Source organism: Pelodiscus sinensis, chromosome 21, assembly GCF_052426305.1.
Source record: "Pelodiscus sinensis isolate ZL-2025 chromosome 21, ASM5242630v1, whole genome shotgun sequence".
In the NCBI taxonomy this organism is placed as follows: Eukaryota; Metazoa; Chordata; order Testudines; family Trionychidae; genus Pelodiscus; species Pelodiscus sinensis.
Window position 1 is genome coordinate 6,555,074 of NC_143072.1, and position 21,517 is coordinate 6,576,590.

The 21,517-nt window shown below is 47.1% G+C and overlaps 1 protein-coding gene across 9 annotated transcripts in view; it reads left to right on the top strand.

Moving 5' to 3' along the window:
• Positions 1 to 7,374, top strand: part of AUTS2 (activator of transcription and developmental regulator AUTS2) — a 1,120,208-nt gene extending 1,112,834 nt beyond the window's left edge. For all 9 annotated transcript variants that reach the window (XM_075904281.2, XM_075904276.2, XM_075904275.2 and 6 more), the window contains one exon: positions 4,263 to 7,374. In XM_075904281.2, coding sequence (XP_075760396.2) covers positions 4,263 to 5,505 — 1,243 coding nt within the window. In that variant the 3' untranslated portion in view covers positions 5,506 to 7,374. The remainder of the gene's footprint in view (positions 1 to 4,262) is intronic.
• Positions 7,375 to 21,517: the final 14,143 nt, after the last annotated feature.

Below are 21,517 nucleotides of genomic sequence, written 5' to 3' on the forward strand. Positions count from 1 at the left end.
TCTAGCATAAACCTGTCCAAGCTGGAAAGGGTTAATGAAAATTAAAACATGATCAGTTTTTTTCTTCAGAAATGTTCCCATTATAATGACGTCAATAAAAATTCTTACTAGCATTTAAGAACCAAATTAAGATTTTTGTCAGTCAGTTTCATGTCCTGTTTGAAAAACATGCAGAACTGATTTCAGTTTTTTCAACAAGTGTAGCTTAGCAGCTTTCCTGTTAAGACAGGATAGCAGTTATTTTGCGAAGTGATAGCTAATTCATATTTCTGTCTTTGATGAATTTTTTGGCTACTCTACTGAGTTATTATGAGTAACTTTTTTTCAAGGATATCACATGAACATGTTGATATTCTAAAAATAAAATTTAAGCACTTTTTAAGTAAGGCATGCTACAGATCTTTTCAACTATATTTTCAATTTGGAATATTTTCTGTGATAGCATACCTCATTTTCTTCACTTCTATAGTTTTAATGCTTCAGAGGAAGTTGGGAAGTCAGTCCTGCAGACACTTAGCCATGTGAAGAATTTTACTTATGGGTGTGGGTAGATTTAAGAAATACATGAAAATTTCATTTGGTATGTGTTTTGTTACAATGTTGTCTGTTGCAGACAATCCCTTTCAGAAATATATTCCTTGCCAGCTGCTTTTGCATCACTCTGAACTCCATGTCATAGTTTCAAGCATATTTATTTTTAACAATCAGCCTAATCTGAGAGTCTGAAAAAATTAAGCTTCATTCATATGTCATACTTCTTTACAGTTTTATAGCAGTAGAATTTTGATTTCTCTAATTTAGTATGATCATGTATCAAAAAGAAAAACTGTGGTTTTTTTCAAGACTTTTCCTTTGCAATACAGTAACGCTATTATCTGTACTTGAAGATACTGAAAAATCCATTCTGGAAATGTACTAGCAACCTAGCTACTTCTGGGGCCACCATTCCACCATATCATAGAATCATAGAACCACAGAGCTGGAAGAGACCTCAGAAGGTCATCAAGTCCAGCCCCCTGCTCTAGGCAGGACCAATCCCAACTAAATCAACCCAGCCAGGGCTTTGTCAAGCTGAGATTTAAACACCTCTAGGGATGGAGACTCCACTACTTCCCTAGGTAACCCATTCCAGTGCTTCACCACTCTCCTAATACCCAACCTGGACCTCTCCCACCACAACTTGAGATCATTGCTCCTTTGTCTGCCATCTGTCACTACTGAGAACAGCCTCTCTCCATCCTCTCTGGAACCTCCCTTTAGGAAGTTGAAGGCTGCTATCAAATCCCCCCTCACTCTTCTCTTCTGCAGACTAAATAGACCCAACTCCCTCAGCCTCTCCTCATAGGTCATATGCTCCAGTCCCCCATACTATCTGCTCGCCTTTCGTACATGAATTAATGTATTCTCACAACATATTAGCTTTACTTTATGGTTGAGAACTCGAAGTCCAGAGAAATCAACTAATTTGCTTAAGTCTGGGACTTATCCTAGTGCCTGTAGCGCAAGACTATCCTTACTTTTATGAAGGGTTTAGATAGGCTCAGATAATTACCAAACAATATTCAGGCTACATCTAGACTGCAAGCCTCTTTCGAAAGAGGCTTTTTTGGAAGTTACTTTCAAAAAAGCCTCTTTCAAAAAAGAGCATCTAGACTACAATCAGTACTTTCGAAAAAGCACAGTTTGCATTACATAGTGCCTTTTTTCGAAAGATATTTTCGAAAAAAGGCACTATTCCTCGGAAAACAAGGTTTTCCGCCGTCAAAAAAACTGCCGTATTCTTTCAATTTACTTTCAAAAGAACATGACAGCAGTCTAGATGCAGGGGACGTTTTTTCGAAAAAAGGCCCCTTTTTTCGAAAAAACCCTGTCGTCTAGACACACACCCATAGTTGATTACATTAGCCTGATTAGGCAATAGTGCCTGATTCTGATCTCATTTACACCAGTGAATTACAAGACATTCCACTGAAGTTGGCACAGTTGCATTCATATGAAAGCAGCATAGGAAAATCACAGTCAGGCCCAGAATTTGCTGTATATATACAATGTTATATTTGGATATACTACATTTTTTATCCTTCAGTGTCACTTTTTTGTGTGAAGAAATCCACCACTGCAGTATAGCATGTAGAAAGAAAACAATTGCTAGTGAGTACAAGACGAAAATCCTTGTCTGATAGGTAATCGAAAAGGCACCAGAGAGCAATTTGCATTTGTGCAGATGACATTCAAGTGGATGTAATCCCAGAGCAGAAAACATCATAAGCTCTTTTATATCCATAAATACAGTAAAATAATCATAGTGAGATGTCTCAGTAGGCACCTGGCAATAGGTAGTTCAGCAACAGTCAGTACATGTTGTATTTAGTAATAACAGTACTTTGGCTGTTAACTTCAGGATCCCAAAGCAAATGTTGCCCGGTCAAAATACGGGAAATGAGTGTACGGAAATTAGGCTAAGTTAACGCAGTGAGCCTGTGGCAGGCCTGAAAATAAATCTCAGCTTAAATGACTCCCAGTGTCCAGCTCTACCCACTAGACTACATTTTACTTAGCTGAGTTATTTTGTAACAGTAGATTCTTAATGTTTCTTGAGGGAATGTCATCAGTTTGTGCTGGTGGTTTAATTGAATAGGACAGAATCGGTAGAGAAAAATGGTTATTTCATTTGTCCAAAAGGCTGGTAATTGGACACATTTATTCATCTTGGTTACAGAAAGCATTTCTTTTAAGCACAATTGTAAACATCTAAATTACAAAACAAACTGATTTAGCATCAGCCGAGGCCTCCATAGCTTCCACTTAAAATAAAAATGCCAAGAAGTCCCTAAATTACTCCCCTATGCAAAAGATTATCTAATAGGTGGTCATTGCAGAGGGTAATGAAAGTCCACAGACTTAGGCTCTTCCGGGGAAACAAGAGACTCATGACTCCAAGTTGAGGGATGTTCATTAAAATGCTCCGCCTCCAGCTGTTCAAATCCAGCTTTTAATGCCTCAGCTAATCTCAGTTGTTGGTACAGAGCATGAGGAGAGCATGTCTCTAAAGTATCCAGGGTCCCAACGCTGTTAGAAACACATTGCTGGGCAGCTCCATTTTGCTAGGACTTAAATTTCTGAGCAGATGTCTGATGTGGACCTATGAAGTTACAGCTGCACTAATCTATTCTGGGGGTAGCAAAGGCCTGGAGGCATCAGCAAGAGCCATATCCAGGAGGTTACCCGTAGATGAAAGGATGTCTTCCTCTTGGCTGCTGCTAAGTGCCCTTCCAAAAGCAGCTGTGTTCTATAAGCAGGCGCCCTAGACAGTGCCACTTATTAACAAAAGGCAAGTCAAGGTGCTGAATGGATAGCGCAGGGTTACTACTGAAACATCCCCTCTGGCTGTGCCCACCAACCTGCAAGGTGGGACTTCCTGTCTTTTTGGATTGAGCTTCAACCAACTAGCCTCCCCAAAGCTTCCGTCACCGCTAGACACTGAGAAAGCAGAGAGGTGGCCTCACTTGGCTGGAGACAGATGATGATACTGTTGCGGCTACCTTGTTGTCCTTCCTAATAACAGAACTGGATTCTGAAGTGCCCTACATCAGAGAATTCCCAACATTAGGCTTCACACAGAGCAAATAGCGAAACGACTTCATTTATCACAGCCAGAAACTGTAGCAGTGTCAACTATATCTTCTTGTTGTTGGTTTCAATGGAAAATTAGTCTAGCGAGTGCGCTACCTGAGTGGCCCTCTTACATCTCAGTGGATCGCAAGATTCTTGTGACCAAAGGACAGCTGATAGCGTAGAGCTAAAAGGATCAGTGCAGCTGTTTGGTCTTCATCTGTCATCAGGAGGAGATGGTTGTCTAATGCTGTTTCCGTACCATATGTCGATCGAAAATAAAATGGGTCCAGGAAATGTGGAGACTTTCTGGCAATGCCAGAGGTGCATGGCTACCACCCCCTCTCTGGTCTTCTCCAAAAAGGCAGGATAGAAGGGAGCATTGAACATGAGTGTCAAGAATTTTGTTACATGATTTGTAAAGCAGCTTTAGGGGTCTTCTTTCTCCTGGGTCTAAATAAATAGAACAAACACGGTGTAGAGAAGGGTTGTTCTAACAATGACACGTATGCCTCTGCCAAAGAAAATAATGCATTAAAATAGCATGTGTCTAGCTTTCTGCACAACAAGGAACAGGGAGTCAGGACCTTGGTACTTTGTTTTATTTGCAGTTTCTCAAACCTTAAACCTTTATACTTTGCTCTGTCTAGGGAGAGTATTGAGAAGAGACACTCCAGTCATCCTTCGCCAGCACCTATTCATCCATCGAACTCCCTCGGACATAACCGCAGCTCAGCTGAGCAGATCAGAAGCCATCTCAATCCTGAGATTCGAGAGAAAGAGAAACCCAAAGAACGAGACAGGGACCACTCTGAATCTCGAAAGGACATGAATGTGGAAGAACACAAGGTGAAGGATAACTATGCTTCAGAGAAAGAAGGCTTGAGCCATGAAAGCAGGGTGGTGGAAGAGTCTAAACAGATGTCCAGGGTACCTTCACCCTACGCTAGGCCCCCTGTTGTGGAGAGCACCAGGCCTAATAGTACTTCCAGCCGTGAGGCTGAGAGGAAGAACGAGCCTGCGTATGATAATCAGAAGAAAAGCAGTGAAGTTAAAGTGAAGGAGGAACGGAAAGAAGACCACGATGTTCCACATGAAGGACCTCAGACTCATAGGTCATCTGACCAACCGCCACCAATATCTACATCTAACGTCCATCCAGGTCCTTTAGTGTCTATGCCCATGACTGTAGGCGTAACTGGCATACACCCCATGAACAGCATCAGTGGCCTGGATAGGACACGCATGATGACACCTTTTATGGGAATAAGCCCAATCCCAGGTGGAGAACGTTTTCCCTACCCATCTTTCCACTGGGATCCAATGAGGGATCCTTTGCGAGATCCTTACAGAGAGCTTGATATTCATCGGAGAGACCCTCTGGGCAGGGACTTCTTGCTAAGAAATGATCCTCTTCATCGTCTTTCCACGCCAAGATTATATGAAGCCGATAGGTCATTCAGGGACAGGGAACCTCATGATTATAATCACCACCACCACCATCACCACCATTCTCTGTCCGTGGATCCTCGACGTGATCACGAGAGGGGCAACCACTTGGATGAGAGGGAACGGTTACACATGCTACGGGAGGACTATGAACATGCCCGCCTGCACTCAGTTCACCCTGCCGCCTTGGATGGTCATCTGCCTCACCCAAGTTTAATCACCCCGGGACTCCCCAGCATGCACTATCCCAGAGTCAGTCCCCCGACAGGACACCAGAATGGCATTCTCAATAAAACTCCTCCCACCGCAGCTCTCAGCGCCCCTCCTCCTCTTATTTCCACTCTGGGACCTCGGCCTGGGTCTCCCAGAAGGACTACTCCTCTGTCGACAGAGATGAGAGAGAGGCCTCCTTCTCACACCCTTAAGGACATTGAAGCACGATAAACAGAATAAGATATAAGGAGAGACTGAACATGATATAAAGACCTTCTTGCTAGTCATTGATACAGACTGTGGATGATACCCCACTGTATAAAATGTACAGACCCAAGCGCAAAGATTTTGAAATGGGTTTTTTGTATATTATATGTTGAAATTTTCCAGATCTTTTAGCTAAGTCCATACGTACCTTGTGTCTCCTACTCTATTTTCTTTCTCGTTTAAAAATTTCAAAATTTGAACTGAAGAACAAGCATCAAAACATCATAATTTGGTTAAAAACAAGCCAACAACAACCGTACAAAGTTCTTTCAGACCAGAAATGAAGACAATTGTAGATAGCTATGTAAAAAGATTGCTTCATGGGTTAATGGTTCATATATGCAAAAAGGGTAAGATGAAAGCTTTACTTTGTACAAATGTAAATAGATAAAATTAAGTAACATAAAACATTAATACTTCTTAAACTGTGCTATTTGCAAACTTAATATTGATCAACACAGTTTGCTTATACTGTGTTACATATATTGTTATAGACAGCTAAACCCCTTCAACTATGCAATGAATTTTAAGGCTTTTCACAAAAGCCTGTATAACTGAAAGGAGCCTTTTCAATACCCAACCTACATAAAGTCATATTTTCCCTGAACAAGTTCATGATACAAATCTGTTTTCCTTGCTTGTTTTGATGAAGAAAGGACCCATCAGAGGTGTAGTTCTCCATATGAACCCTGGCACCAAGATGCTAATGTTACTGTAGCTCATGTATTTCTTAGGTCTTGTGCAGGTTAGCAAAATATAATCGTCGACACTAGTGTCTAATATGATGTATGGTTTTTTCAGACTTATTAACCTGGGTTAAACAGAGTAACATCAAATGTGAGATACTTCCTGAAAAGTTTATCAGTTAACATGTCAAGTTTATTTTTGGAAAAAATGTCTGGTTATAGCTGTTTGACTCTGTTGTTCTGATCAGTGTGCCATTTTTATCTATACACACTTTTTGGGGGTACGTGAATTTAGCTACACTGAAACAAATCCTACAAGATAGCTAATACTTTCCCAAAGTGATGGATCTGTTTTCACTTTGGATCAGTAGTTTAGTCTGAACTCCAATGCAGATTTCATAATGGAATTTATTGTGTTTCAGTTGGTAATAACATCTGTGAAGAGCTAATAGGTCAGCTTTGTTTTTCCTTGATCACAGGAAAAATGGCACTTTTAAAAAAAAAATGCATCGATCTTCTGAAATTTCTGTCTTTTCATAATACACTAACTTATAATGCATTACGTTTCTTGTCTAAATCTTTGGAGAGAATATGACTTTATCAGAAAGAATACAATATCTTGTCTACTGGACTGTAAAATATATGTATGAAATAAAATTAGTTCCATTGGTCTTCTAGTGTATTAAAGTGCTATCTGAAGTTGTTATCTTGTTTTGGCAAAAAAAGAAAAAGAAAAGAAAAAAAGTCTAACTACAGACAGTTGTTTCTAATGATCAGAGATCTATTTTAGTAGTAAACTGAAGGTTTAGTTGTGAGCTTCAGATTTTGTGAATTCCAGATGTTGTGCAGTGTTTTTTTTAAAGAACAAAAGGAAAAAAATTAAAAACAAAAACAAACAAAAAAAACAAAAACAAAAAACCCAACCCAGAAGAATATGTACACTGGAACCGTAGTGGTAGCTTTCAGTATTGTAAAGAGATTGTTATATACAAACCTTTTTGCTGTTTATCCTGTATGTAATAAAAGTCCTTTCTAGATCCTATGTGAAAAGAAAAGTGAAGCGGCTCTGAATCTTCAGCATGTTTCCTCATCAGCGAAGACTTGTGTAATGTAAATTGTGCCATGTTATTAAAAAATGTGAACTAAACTGCCAGGTGCTTCTTTGTGTGGAGTGCCCCATCATTGCTACAGGGAAGAAATCATATTTCTTCCTAAGACTGGACTTTTGTTCCTAAGAAATAAGCAGCCATGAGAAAAATATAAAAGAAACCCTCTATGGGCCACAGTGTAGAAACAACCATGGTGCTATAACAAGGGGAAAAGAAAGAGGACGACAAATCTTGAGTTGAGTCCCAATTGTGCAAGGTATTTGAATGCCTGCCTTCTCTAAGTGAAGCCAGGTGCTCAAAGTTAGGCATGTGCCTAAGGACCTTGCTGAATTGAAATGTGAATGTAAATTAGTGCAATTCCACTCAAGTCAGTAATGTGTTGCCAATTTACACCACTTGAGGATATGACTTTAAACATTTTTCCTCCATTAAAATAAACATCTTGGGCTTTCTTTCATGAGAAATGTCAGTTCATAGGAGATTGTTTTTAATTAGTCTATGAATATTTTTATGGCTAAAAAATTAGTCAGTCCCATTTATTCCTGCTCTTTCCTGCAGCTGTTCTGCTTAGAAATATCCATTCCTGCTGATGTCCGACTTTCAGTGTTTTAGTTGCGTTTATTATAAGCCCTTTGGAAGCCTTTAACCAGGCAACTTTTACCAGGAATTATGATGCTGAAATTTGTCATCTTGAACAAGACCTGAGTAATCTGTCCTCTCCCTCTCTAAGGCTATGTCCACACTACAAAGAAAAACCGGAAAAAGATATGTAAATTGTAAACCATAATTTGCATATCTTTTTCCACTTTTCTTCCGAATGAGGATTTTCTGACATTTGGCCTGCCTACATGGGGCCAAATGTCGGGGAAAAAACCTTCTTTCGGCACATCCCTTCTTCCTCGCGAAATGAGGTTTATAGGGATGCTGACAAAATGTGTCCACTTTTCCAATTTTTTTTTCAGAAAAGCAGACGCGTTCCTCCGGTATTCCAGAAAAGCTCCATAGTCTAGACGTTCCCTTATAGACACAACATGTCTCTTTCTGTAAGCCTCATTGCTTGTATACAAGCCTACATGCAAGTTGTTTTGCTTGTCAAATTATACTCATATATCTTTACTCCCGTGAAACATTATTGTCCAGAGATATTGTCTCCGTTGTTACACTCATATAAATCTGATGTTTAGCACATCTCACTCTACAATTTCATCTGTGTAGAAGAAAGCCCTATCACTTATTTAACATTCAACTTTGTGTGAACTCTGCATATTCTTGGCAGCATGTGCAGTTGTTGCATAATGAAACAAAATTGCTTCCTTTTCTTTTTGTATGGAAAAGGTCTTTTGGATCAGTATAATTAAAAATCGTTCTGACTTTCTGAAGGAAGCCAGAGTCCTAGATGGATCTGGAGGAATGAAAACTACTGAAGGAAGCTTGTGGAATTGAAGCATCTGCAGTAACAGATCCATGGGGAAAGGACTTCAGAGGAGACATTGCCTAATGACTATACATTTATGTAGAGTCTGTCTTCCAGAAATATCCCAGGGCACTTTGCACCTCACATGACTGAGGCCATAATTTATATAAATCAACTAGGGGTCAACCTTTATTCATTGAGAGCTCCCGTGATTCTTAGCAAAATATGTTCCTGCTTATGGATTTCCCTTTCCTCTGAAGCCAGTGGACACTCGGTCATTCTCAGTTGTGGCATACATGAGAATGTGCTATTACCCGTAAAAGATGAAACAAGGTTTTAACATATTTTTAAAATAAAAGTCTGAAATGCAGACTTTAGCTGACAATCGTTTTAGCAGCGTTTCTCCATTCAAGACTCATCTTGCTTAAATCCTGTTCTTGAAATGTGTAACGTTAAAGCAGTTAGGTTTATTCCAAGCCCAGCAGAAATAGTTATTGACCACGGGGTATATGGACCACAGGGGCGTCATGTATCATACAGCATGAAACACTCCCAAGTATAGAACATCCTTGTTTTGTTGGTGTACTACGCCCCCACAATCCACTGTGTTGGATTCATTTGTCAAACCTCTCTCCCTCCCAGGAGTTTGCTGTTTTGCAGATTTCTTCACATCACCAACAGGGATGCCAGTTAGTGCAATGTGTGTATGAACTGATTCTTTGAGCACGGTCATAGCATTTGGTGCAATGTTTATCTTTTGCCTCACGTAATTTTTTGCCTTCTAATTCTCTTCATTGTCTTTGATTACTAGATATGTAGTTCCAGTCTGGTTTGCTGCTACCCAAACCTTATCAATACTGTAATTTCCTCTTGGCCTTTGTGCTGATGATGGTTTCTTTAATACCTCACCCCAATTAAAGCCATTGATACGCAATAATAGCAATTTTGGGTGATTCTCCCCTCCCCAAAGATCTTAGGTCTTTGCAGCTTTTTATTCCTTATTGCCCCGATCTAGACAGGGTAGTGAAAACAAGGAAAAACAACTGAAAGTTTAGTTAGATTTTTAACTAGTGTTTTCCTTCTCTATGAACGGGACTTCTTACATAAATATACACACTGATACCATGTGGGAGTACTTTAGCTCTCTATGCATGCAGGTGATCTCTGCTGAATGCTGCTTAAGTTGCTGGCTAAGTAGTATTCCATTTAAAGATACTTGACTTGCTGAATCACGTTATGCCCCAATTCTCCATCTGCAAATTCCAGATAATATTTATTTTCTCCCGTGCTTTGGCTTTTCTATTTAGATTATAAACCCTTTCGGGTAGAATCTCTCTTTGACTATGTATCTAGCACTATGGAGCCTTAATTGTGAATGGAATACCTATGTGCTACTGTGCTATAAATGACAATAATTAGGCAGCATTAGGGACTCTAGTGAAGCTTGGGGCCCCACTGTTGCAGAAATTACATTTCCACCCCCACTAACTGGGAAAGAGTCTAGTGCAATGTAAATCGCATTCCGTTTTCAGCACGATTCATGTGTAATCTACTCTGGTGTCTTATGCTTTTGATTTTAGCCCAATCGCTTGCCATTAAAATGATTACTGTACAATATATGATAGTTACTTGTAAGAGAGAATAAACTCCACTGCACGGTGCAGTCGGTTAGGCGTCTATATTAAATGCACCCAGTAGGGTGCAGTAGTGATGGGTACTTACCCAATAAGCTGCAGAACATAGGACTATATAAACTCCTTCCTGCCCACATCCTTCTTTCCTAGCTGCCTGTTAGTGCCTCTCCATGCTCTGTTGGCTCCTGCTTATCTGACAATCATATCTGGTGTCATCCAGACTCTTCAAGTAAAGAGGATTCTACTGTGCCATTATTGCCATTTTACAGCTGGAAGGTGCAGTAAGGGATTAGCCTAAGACACAGACAGGAGTTAGCGTTAGAAGTTCTGTTTTCCTAGTGGGTCTATGTTTCTATTCAGTATTTACTCCTCTCCACTTTACTTCCCCTCCACTTACCTATCCACCCACCCGTCCGTCTCTCTCCTCTCTGGATTACAGGGATTTTTTACAAGAAACTGTTAAAACCAAAGGAAGACTCTGGTGCATTTATTTATTTAAAGATAATGGGCTCCAATGGTGTAAATTACCAGCAGAACTAAAATAGTGTCCTGGCTCTGGATTTGCTTCTGGAAATAGTGTGATGGAGATCAAGGCTGTCCGGTCATTCCTTTCTCTCTCTCTCTTTTTTTTTTTTTTTTTTTTTTTTTTTTTTTTTTAAAGAAGATCACACAGTAGATGCCAAGCTTATTAAAGTGGTAGAAATGATTAACTTGTTTGGATTGACAAGCTGCTTTTCACTCTAGAACCAGAAAATAATTTAGCAACAGTTAAGCAGAAACGCAGATCTAGCGTATCGAATATTCTCATCACAAAGAGCCGCCCCCGGCTTGCCTATTTCCACCTTCAAACTCCGCTTCAGTTCCTATTAAAGTCAGTGGGAGATTTTCTTTCACTTCAGTGGGAGTTTAATCAGCCCTAAATGCCTTGGAGGCAGATTTCTAAAGGTGTCTGAAAATGCAGATGGGCAGCTAATGAGATGACTATCTGTCTATAGGCACCTAAATGTCTTTAGAAATCTGACCCTGGGCACATGGAAAGACCAAGTCTGTAGGATATTTCAGACTAAAGGCCTGAATTTTCCACTGTGGCTAGGGATTTGGGTAGGGGTGGGCAAGATACATCTCGCCGGCCAAATCCGGCCTGGCAAGCCACTGGATCCGGCCTGCGGACACCTTGCCGGGACCCTCAGGCACACAGCTGCCACCGTTTTAAACACAGGGCTGCTTTCTGTGCCTCTCTGGAGGGAGGGGGAGACTTCGTGTGATCTCCGACCCCCAGCCCAATCCTCATCTCCTATTGGCTGGAAACAACCAGCCAATATGAGTTGAGAGTTTGACCTCGGGTACTGGAGCAGCACAAGCCTCTTTCCCCATCCTGGAGCTGAGACACACGTGGAAGGAGCAGTCTGTATTTTCAAGTGGTCTGGGGCTGCAGCAGGCAGGGAGCCCAGCCTGCCTTGTGGGTGCTGCAGGGCTGCTGGCTGGGAGACGCTTAGGTAAGCACTTCCCAGGCAAAGCCTGCCACTGGCACCTCTGCCCCTCCTGCACCCCAGGTCACCATCCAAACCCTCTGCACCCCCTGCCCCAGGTCACAACTCCCTCCCAGATCCTGTACCCCCTCCAACACCTCTCCCCGAGGCTAGAATCCTCTCCTGCACCCAAACTCCCTCCCAGACCCTGCACCTCAATCCCCTGCCCCAGCTTACATCCAAACGGTCTGCAGTCTGCACCTCCTTTCCCCAGGTCACAATTCCCTCCCAGACTTTGCATTTCCTCCTACAGCCCCTCCCAAAGCCAGAATCCTCTCCTGCATCCAAACTCTCTCTCTCTGATTCTACACCCCAGTACCCTGATCCACGTCACAACCCCTCCTTCACCCAAACTCCCTCTCAGACCCCACACCCTCTCCTCCCAGCCCCTTACCCTGGGCACCCATCTGCACCCAACCTCCATCCTAGTCCCCACACGCCCTCCACAGAGAAGTGCAGCTCTTGACGACTTTCCAAACTCTTGGAGTGGCCCCCACCAAAAATCATTGCCTGCCACTGAATATGGGCCCTGTCCAACCTGAGAGTATGTCTAGACCGCGTCCCTTGGTCGGCAGAGGGCTGCAGATTAAGCAGGTCGACATTGCAAATGAGGCAGGGATTTAAATATCCTGTGCCTAATTTGCATAAAAATGGCCACCACGATTTGCCGACTCAGCACTTTGTCGGCAAAAAGCGGCAGTCTAGAGGGGGATCTGGTGAGAAAGAAAGCCTTTTTCGACAGATCCTGTAAACCGCCTTGCAAGAGGCATAAGGGATCTGTCGAAAAAGGCCTTCGTTCTCAACAGATCCCCCTCTAGACTGCCGCTTTTTGCGGACAAAGTGCTGAATTGGCAAAACGCGGTGGCCATTTTTATGCAAATTAGGTGCTGGATATTTAAATCCCTGCCTCGTTTGCAATGTCGACCTGCGTCATCTGCATCCCCCCCGAGATGCCTCAAAGGGGCCTGACTTGCAGAGAGTGGGTGCTCCCCACTTTCTGAGTATTCGACTCTTTCACAGTCTCTCACGTTGAGTCATGTCACGTCACTACTCCCTGCGTGGTGGCAGCAGTGGGCAATGGTTTCTAACGCCTGGCTAGTAGTCCCCTTCTTTGATGTCAATCAGGCTCCCAGAAGAGCCTCTCTAGGGCAGGAGTCTCCAACCTTTTAAAGCATGGGATCACTTTTTTGAATGTAAGTACAATCCAGGGGCCACCTCAAATCCAAATACTCTGGCCCCGCCTCCTTGTGCCCCTTCTCCAAGGCTCCACCCCTGCTCACTCCCTCCTCCCTCCTTTCATCAGGCAGGGGCAGAGGGTTGGGGTGCAGGTTCTGGTCTAGGGCTTAAGGATTTGGAGTGTGAGGGGGCTCTGAGCTGAGCCTGGGGTGGGTTCAGGGTGCAGGCTCTGTAAGGGAGTTTGGGTCGGGGGGGACTGAGGGCTAGGGCAGGGACTTGGGGTGCAGGAGGGGGGTTCATGACTGGGGCAGGGGTTCAGGATGCCCGTTCCATCTGGACACAGTTTACCTCAGGTGGTGCAGTGGGGCTAGGGCAGGCTCACTGCTTCTCAAAAGCAGCCAGCAAACTCCCTCCATCCCAAGCCCTGTTGTGCCCCCCTCCATTCTGTGGGGATAGACTACAGGGTGGGAGAGGGGGCACCCTGACATCAGTGCCCCTCCTCTCCCTTCCCTGCCCAGCAAGCGGAGGAAGAGAGGGCCAGCTTCAAAGCAAAAGGCAGCAGCTGCTCAGCAGTGGGGAGAGGGGCAGCTGAAGTGCCGGCACTTGGTAGCCTCTTGGCCAAACCAGTCAGGATCCCATCAGAGGCTCCAAGATCTACTGGTAGATCCTGATCGACTGGGTGGTGACCCCTGCTCTAGGGACAGCCACAGGGGGACTGTGCTTGTTGCTGGAGGAAGGCAGAGCCTAAGTCATGTAGAGCTTTGGAGAGCAGAAGCCGTTGCTAATTTTGCCCAAGGATAAGAACTGAGTGGCCAGGTCGCACTGGCAAACCGAGTCACCCCCAGGTACCTGAAAGCCCTTTGTGTGTCTGAGTGGAAGAGCCAATGGAAATGGAAAGTGCACTAGTGCTCGTATTGCAGGCCACCGCCTGCCTGAGGCAGAATCCCAGCGCTCGCAGGCTGCGCTCGCAGGCCGCGCTCCCTCGGAAAGCAATGTTTCATTGGAGTTCGGTGCAGCAGACACCCACGTACAGCTGGATTTTAGCCTGTCCTCCCGAAAGGAAGGTGTCATTCTTCAGAGACACCACAAGAGGGGAGTTTGAGCAGAGGTTGAAATCGAGCCGGGGTGGGAGCAGGACTGTCCATATGCAATGCCCATGCAAACTCAGTAGGGCTGCAATGAGTGTGGCTGGACGCTACCGTTACAGTGCTCCTGCTCTTGGGGGAACCCTCCATCCCCCTGGCATAAAACAGAGCAGTAGTGAGGCTGCAGTGACAGCCAGCGATCGTCCAGACTGGGGTCGCCTTGCCACGCTGCCGTCTGTTGCAGGCACTGGGAAGGAGTAATGCAGGAACCACTAAGAAGGGAATTCCCAAAATAAAGGGACTTCCTCTCCTGGGCATTTCAACCAGCTTGAAATGTGCTTTGTGTCGCCCCGGGCATAAGTGGTTACCATCTACCAACAGTCGGTTGCATTCCTTTCAATAACAGGGCGTGTCTTTCCATTCAAACGGCGTGTGCGGCCTGACCCAGTACGTCTGTGCGCCTCAAACCCTCCACAGCTTCAGCTACTAGCTCCCAAGAGCTGCCCTCTCTTGTATCCGCTCCCTGGTTGGGGAGAGGGCTAACTCGGGCCTGCCCTCTGTGAGTGGTCTAATGAAGGAAAATGGGGGTCAAAATCTCTACCGGCTTGTGCCACTGTTCCTCTCACGGCCGGGGAGCTGCCTGTTTTACCCCAGCAGGGCATTTGGCTCTTCTGCACCAGCCCTCCCCACTTCCCCTTCACTCTTTCCCTTGACTATCTTCTTGGCCCACCTCAGGAAAGCAGCAACACTGCCCAGAGCTTGTAAATCTGCCCCTGCCTGGCTCAGTGGAAACGGGGCTGAGGGACTTGGCAGAAGATTGACTGGAATGGGACTGAGTTCCCTCCGTGAGGCACCAGGAGAGGCGCAATCTTCCAGGGCCCGGACTGAAGAGGGCAGGATGGTACCAGGCCGGGATGCCCACACTGTGCTGGCTGTCGGTTGTGTTCAGGGTGCTGGCTCTGCAAGGTGAGAGGGAGGAGACAGGCTGGTTTTGACCACAGCAGAGCTGGGCAAAATACAACCCCTGGGCCGAATCTGGCCTGCCAAGCCTCCGAATCTGGCTCAGGGAGGCAACAGACTCCCTGCCTGCTCAGAATAGCGGCTGTGGACCCTGCTCGCCTGTGAACAAGCCTGGGGGGAGGAGGAGCGGCTTCGTGTGCTGCCCCCACCCCTAGCACAATCAATCGGCCAATGGGAGTTGCCCGTTGGAAGACGCACATGGCCCCTGCAGTCAGTGGGGGAGTATGGGGGGAGGAGGCAGGCAGGGAGCCTGCCTGAGAAACCTGCAGGGCTGCTGGCTGGGAGTTGCTTGGGTAAGTCACCCAGCCAGAGCTTGCCTCTGGCACCCCCGTACCTCCCTCCCCTACCCTTTACCCCCCTCTCCTGCACCCATACCCCTACCAGATACTGCTTCCCAATCCCCTGTCCAAACCCCTAAACCCTCTCCTACCCTCCAGTCTCCTGCCCCAGGTCACAACCCTCTCCTGCCCTAGGTCACGGGTCCAAACCGCTACACCCCAGTCCCAGGTCACAACCCCCTGCCAGCCCCCACCCTCCCTCCTGCACCTCAGTCCCGTACCACAAGCGTCCTTCTGCTCCCAAACTCCATCTCAGAGCCCCTGCATCTCCTCATGAATATCATGGGAGGGTGCGGCCCTTGACCACTGTCCAAATTCTTGCCCGCTCCCAGCCCCCAGGCATGTGGGGGTCCCCTGAAGTGTCTCTAGCGGTGTCGCTCTTCCCTCGGAGTCTCCTCTGCATGTTGGCGGGGAGGGAGGCCAGGCACTCGCTGCCCTAGGAGTGGGCAGCCGCCGCCCTGTGCTCGCCTCACAGTGCTGTGGCCTGAGTGGGGAATGCAATAGGGAGAAGCCTGCAGGGCCCCCGAGGAACAGAGCAGGGAGGCCGCAGCGGGTGAGGGGTGTCAGCCAGCTCCTTGGAGGGAGGAGGGTGGTTTCACGTCGTGGGGAAGAACGAACCCAACAGGGGTCCCTGGAGAGAGGCATTTTGTGTGTGTGGCTCACAGCTCCCGCCACTGCCTCACCGGCCCACACACCAGTGGCAGACTCCCCCCCCCCCCAAAGGCACCAATACTCCCCAGAGCAAGTGCTGCCTCTTCCTAGCCAGCAGCTGCAGCTGTGAATTCCCCTGCTGAGTTTGCTGCGGGGGGTGTGGGGGGGAAACAGTCCCCTGGTTCTCTCTCATTGCCCTGCCCCGGGAATGAGGGTGAATTATCCTCCCTTGCGGTATCTGGTACAAAGAGGGCAACATTTGTGCTAGGGAGCCAGGCAAACCCTCCCTTGTTCCTTTCCAGGCTAGTGCCTGTCAGGGTATGTGACCAGGTGCTTTGCCTGCGTCTTAATCTGTCCCACTCACGCCCGTCAGACAGACATGTGCAAGCCGGCTGGCTGGACACACACCCTGTGAAAGCAGATTGGACTCTGACCGTCTGAAAACACCGGACCTAGGGCTGGAAGAGGCCTGAGGAGGTCATCGAGTCCAGCCCCCTGCCCAAGGCAGGACCAACCCCAACTATCCCAATTTTGCAGCTGAGAATGGGGCTGTGGTAAATGTGCCAGGCCTAACCCTGGGCTATCACCCTGTAAGCGCATCAGTGATGAATGTCAGATCTCCTGTTCCTCTCCTCCCCAGTTAAGCAGCTTCTTAATAAGAATCTCTGGAAAATTCAGCCTTGAAAGTGTGTGTCATCAGCAGCTTTGGCAATACGTTATATGCTCGGATCACCACGAGATGGCGCCAAAAGTATAAAAAGTGCTCTCTGAAGCCCGGAAATCCAGAAACCGCCACAATCCATGTGGTTGGACTCTAAAGAGAGCAAAGCTGGTCTCAGTTTTGAACGGTGTTGTTCACCTCCCGTGCTGAAGGACTGTGTCTTTGGCCTGGGCAGCGTCTTCTGCAGAGGGGCTCAAAAGGGTTTTGTATAAAACGTAACCCCTCAACACTTCGTGTGACATTGACCAGAAACATCCCTGCTTCGTAGCTGGGGTGACAGAGAAGTAATGTGCCAATGCAACAGCACGCCAATGGCAGAGCCAGGAACACCCCTCGAAGGCCTGAGCTCCAGTCTTCTGCTTTGATATAGCGCTCACGATTCAGCCCTTTGGACTCTATATAGTGGCTGTGGCTATTATGACGGCATCACTGTGCAACTGCTGGATCATTGTCGTGACTTGGGGCACTTACCCCAGCGATGCGCTCAGGCTGTTTCCCGAAGCAGGAGTTTATCGTTGGAGCAACATTATTAGATTCCCTATGGTTTTAACTGACTCATATTCCACTTAACTCTAGTTTCGCTGCTTATAGTGCACTTGGAGCTTTGCAATGAGCTCTGCTGAATACATCACTGACATTTACTTGCATTTCTTTGGAAATTATCTTCAGCAAAAATACTGGGGAAGCAGAAATTTGTGAGCGTACCTACTAGATCCATGTCCACTTTCCATGGTGTTTCCATGCTCCCATTAGGACGCCTTGATTAAGTCTATTTAGACTATTGCAGTGTTTCTCACCAGTGGTACGAGTACCCTTAGGGGTACGTGAAAGAAGTCTGGAAGGTACATCAACGGAACTGAAATTTGGAGACAACTGAATTTTTGTTTTAAGTTTGACAGCGCTTTATTATTTTTGTGCTTTTTAACACCCGAAAATGTCATCACCTGCCCAGCTATGATTAAGTTCTTTACACAAATGTGTTGCAATGTTAGAAAAAAAAAATGTGTGTATCTGAAAACTGTAGATACCGGTTTGTTTGTTTTTAAAAAAAGGGGTACTTCATAAAAGGTTGAGAAACTCTGGACTATTGTATCAAATAGTGGACTATCTGCGTTACAGGAGCATCTCATTGTACTGTCTGAGACATCTGCACAAACGCTTGTGAGGAAGTTCAGTGTTGTTGCTCCCTGTGACAGGGCGCCTGCCCTGCACTGGGCCTTTAAGCCCCAGGCTCAGGCCCCGAGCCTGAGGGAAGCTGGAAGACCAGCTGAGATGGTTAGGCTAATGAGCCCAGCTGCCAGCTATAAAAGGAGAGGCCCAGTTGCTGGAAGAAGGAGGGCAGGGCTGACTGCAGAGGCAGCAAGAGCTCCTGGAGAGGGAAGCTCTCCCTCAGCAGTTGCCGGGGACGCCAGGAGAGGCCTGGAGGAAGGCAGAGGCGAGTTGGTGTCACCTGGAGACTACCTGCTGAGGGGACGCCGGCCGGGAGTTCACAGCCAGCTGGGCAAGGCCAGGTAGGAAGTGGCCCAGGGCAGGAGCGGGAGGTGCCCCTCTAGGCCCGAGAGCCTCGGTGGGTTTCGGCTAGCTAGCCCCACCGAGGGAGTGACCCTATACCCGGTCGCTCACAGGGCCCTGGGCCGGGACCCGGTGGAGTAGGGTGGGCCCGGGTCCCCCTACCGGGGGGGTGCTCAGCTACGACGAGAATCTGTGTGTGGACTCGGCCGATGATGAGCAACCCGTACAGACTGTAACTCGCCCTGAGATGGGCCATGTGAAGACAGTCAGGGGGCACTGAGGCTACTGGGGGGCGTGCGCCCCGTGACACTCCCAGATTTAAGTCTCAGCTTGACAAAGCCCTGGCTGGGTTGATTTAGTTGGAGTTGATCCTGCTTTGGACAGGGGGCTGGATTTGATGACCTCCTGAGTCCTCTTCCAGCTCTAGGATTCTGTGATTCTATGACTTCACCACCATCCAGGGTGTCTCCTCTTGGTTGACTCTGTGTTCCCTGCTGATTTTTGTTTTTTTCCATAGACATGACTACAGGAGGCGGCAGGGTCACGGGTGTTGGTGCTGTCTAACGTTCTTTAACATAGACCCTTTCCAACTCATTGCAGTTATTATTGTATTTGTCCTTGAGGATCAACGTTTCAAGGGACTGGGCCCATATGTCCCAAGCCAGAGGGAATGGTTTTGCAGTATTCAGAAGGGAGGCTATGTTTCTTTCCATTTCAAATAACTGCTGTCCCATTAATGTGAGGTTTTCTGAGCTGTTAGCACCCACGGCTACGGAACCAATGCTAACCACACCCGCACAAGGAAACTCCCAGCGTGACATTAGCTATACTGACTGCAACACACTGCTGGTGGGATTGCTGTGTGGCTAGACAGGTTGGTCGAGGGTGTTTTGCCACACTCCTGAATAACTGACCTATGCTGATATGTATTCAGCGCGGATCCAGCCTGCAATGACGAGAGAATCCACGTCCCGTGCTACAACTACAGTTAAGTGTTTCCATGTATTTCCTGTAAAAGCGCTGCTAGAAAGCGGTTGTTTCTCCAGCTAGGCTGCAATGAAGCATAGGCATTTTATGGTTCAAAAGGGAACATTGTTTTTGCTTGGACGCCCCGTGGGTAGGAGGCCTACTTTTTCATTGAAACGCTTGGCCATGCAGTACTTGGCGATGTGCTGCAGAGGGCACCGTGGACGAGTTAAAACTGTCCTTGTGCAGCGGGTGATGTCTTCAGGCCCAGCGTATGGGGCGTGGGCCAGTCGCCGGAGCCCTGCAGGAAGTGTTCAGACAGTAGAGGGCGTTCGCTTCCCAGACTTGCGGCCAGGAGGAGCTGCTCATTATGCTACTGCATGGAACGCAGCCTGCTCATGGCTTGTACTTTTCATTTACCATAGAGAATCCCTTCTCCTGGCTCTGCGAATGGTTTTGAAGCGGAAGAGCTGGAATCTCTCAAATGTATTTGCTTTGGGTTTTAATTTTTAATCCGGGCACCCGGGCACCTTCGCACACCGATTCCCAACATGCCCCCTCCTCGGGCTCTTGGCTACATTCCATGGGCTTGCTCCTGTGTTGATTTGCACCCGTCGGACTCGCTGAAATCCACCCCAACGGGTGTGAAATCACAGACCTAGACAGAACCGTGAGAGGTCATCAAGTCCAGTCGCCTGCACTCCCGGCAGGACCAAGACCCACGTAGCCCCGTGGTGCCCAACCTTTTTTATACCGAGAACCAGCAAACCCACTCTCAAACTTTTGGCAGACCAGCAACTTTTATTTACATATTTGCATATTCATTATGCAAATAACAAATATGCAAATATACAAATAAAATAAAATGTTACTGGGCCGCCAAAAGCCCTGGCCCCCGGAGCCACCACAAAGAGCCAGCTTCAGCTCCAGAAGTTGCCACGTGGCAAGCGGCTGCTGCAGCTGAAACCGGCTGTTGGTGGAGGCTCTGGAGCTCTGGGCTGGGGTACACTCCGGCCCCCTGAGCCACCCAATGCCAGCCCTAACCCTAGGAGCCCCCCACCTCTCCACTGCCCCCCCCAGCACCAGCCACTGACCCCAGAGTCCCCTGCACCCACCCCCCAGTCCAAACACCTTATTGCTAGCTCCTGCTCCTTAAAGGCCTCACCATCAGACCCCCCTGTGCCAGCCTCCTGCTTCCACTGCATCCAACTCTCCTCAGGGCCTCCCCCAGTGCCAGCCCCCTGTCCCCAGTGCCCCACTCCAGATGCCCCAGTGCCTCCCTAATGTCAGCCCCCTTAGGGAACCCCCCTTAGAGCTCCCCAGTATTAGCCATGCCCCTGGAGCCTCACAGTATTAGCTTCATCCCCAGAACCCCCAGTGCCTGCCCCGCTCCCCTCACCTTGCCCTGTGCTGCCTCCAAGCCACCAGCTGAGTTCTACTGCCCAGGTCACAAAGACTGCCTTGCCTCGCACTGAACCACTCTTCCACGTCTGGAAGGAGGCCCTGCCCGGTGCTGGTTGGCTGGGAGGAGAGGCAGGACACGCCTCCCTCCACAGCCATGGCAGGAGGGGCGGTGGGGGGCAGTGTACCCCAGCCCTGCATCCCAGAGCTGCTGTGGCCTGGCAGCCAGTGGTTCACAACCTGGCACCGGTCCACAGACTGGTGGTTGGGATCCGCTAATGTAGATCATTCCTTACTGCTTCTCTAACCAGCACTTATGCTACCACTCCAGCCCGGTAGGAAACATGGCGGGCTATCTGTGCCCTAGCCAGGCACGCCTGAACTATCCCATTCTTCTGACTTCCAGGCTTCTTGGGATTGGAATAGAACCTCAGCCAAGTACTACCCCTTGTTTAGGATTGGCTACAAATATGCCTATCTAAGCAAGTATCTTGGTCACATTTCTGATCACACTAATCCAGCTGCTAAAATCTATAGTTACCCTTCTTTTTGGAGGAACTAAAGGAAAAGGCATGCCAAGTGCCATTGGTTTTGTTAGTAAAAGACAACCAAAAAATCCCCTCTTCTATGTGATATTTTATTAAGGATTTCCAAACTGGCATGCATTGCGTTTCTGGGAAGCAAGGGCAAGTGATCGAAACAGAGGTCAAGGCGTCTTGTCTCGGTTTTCAGCC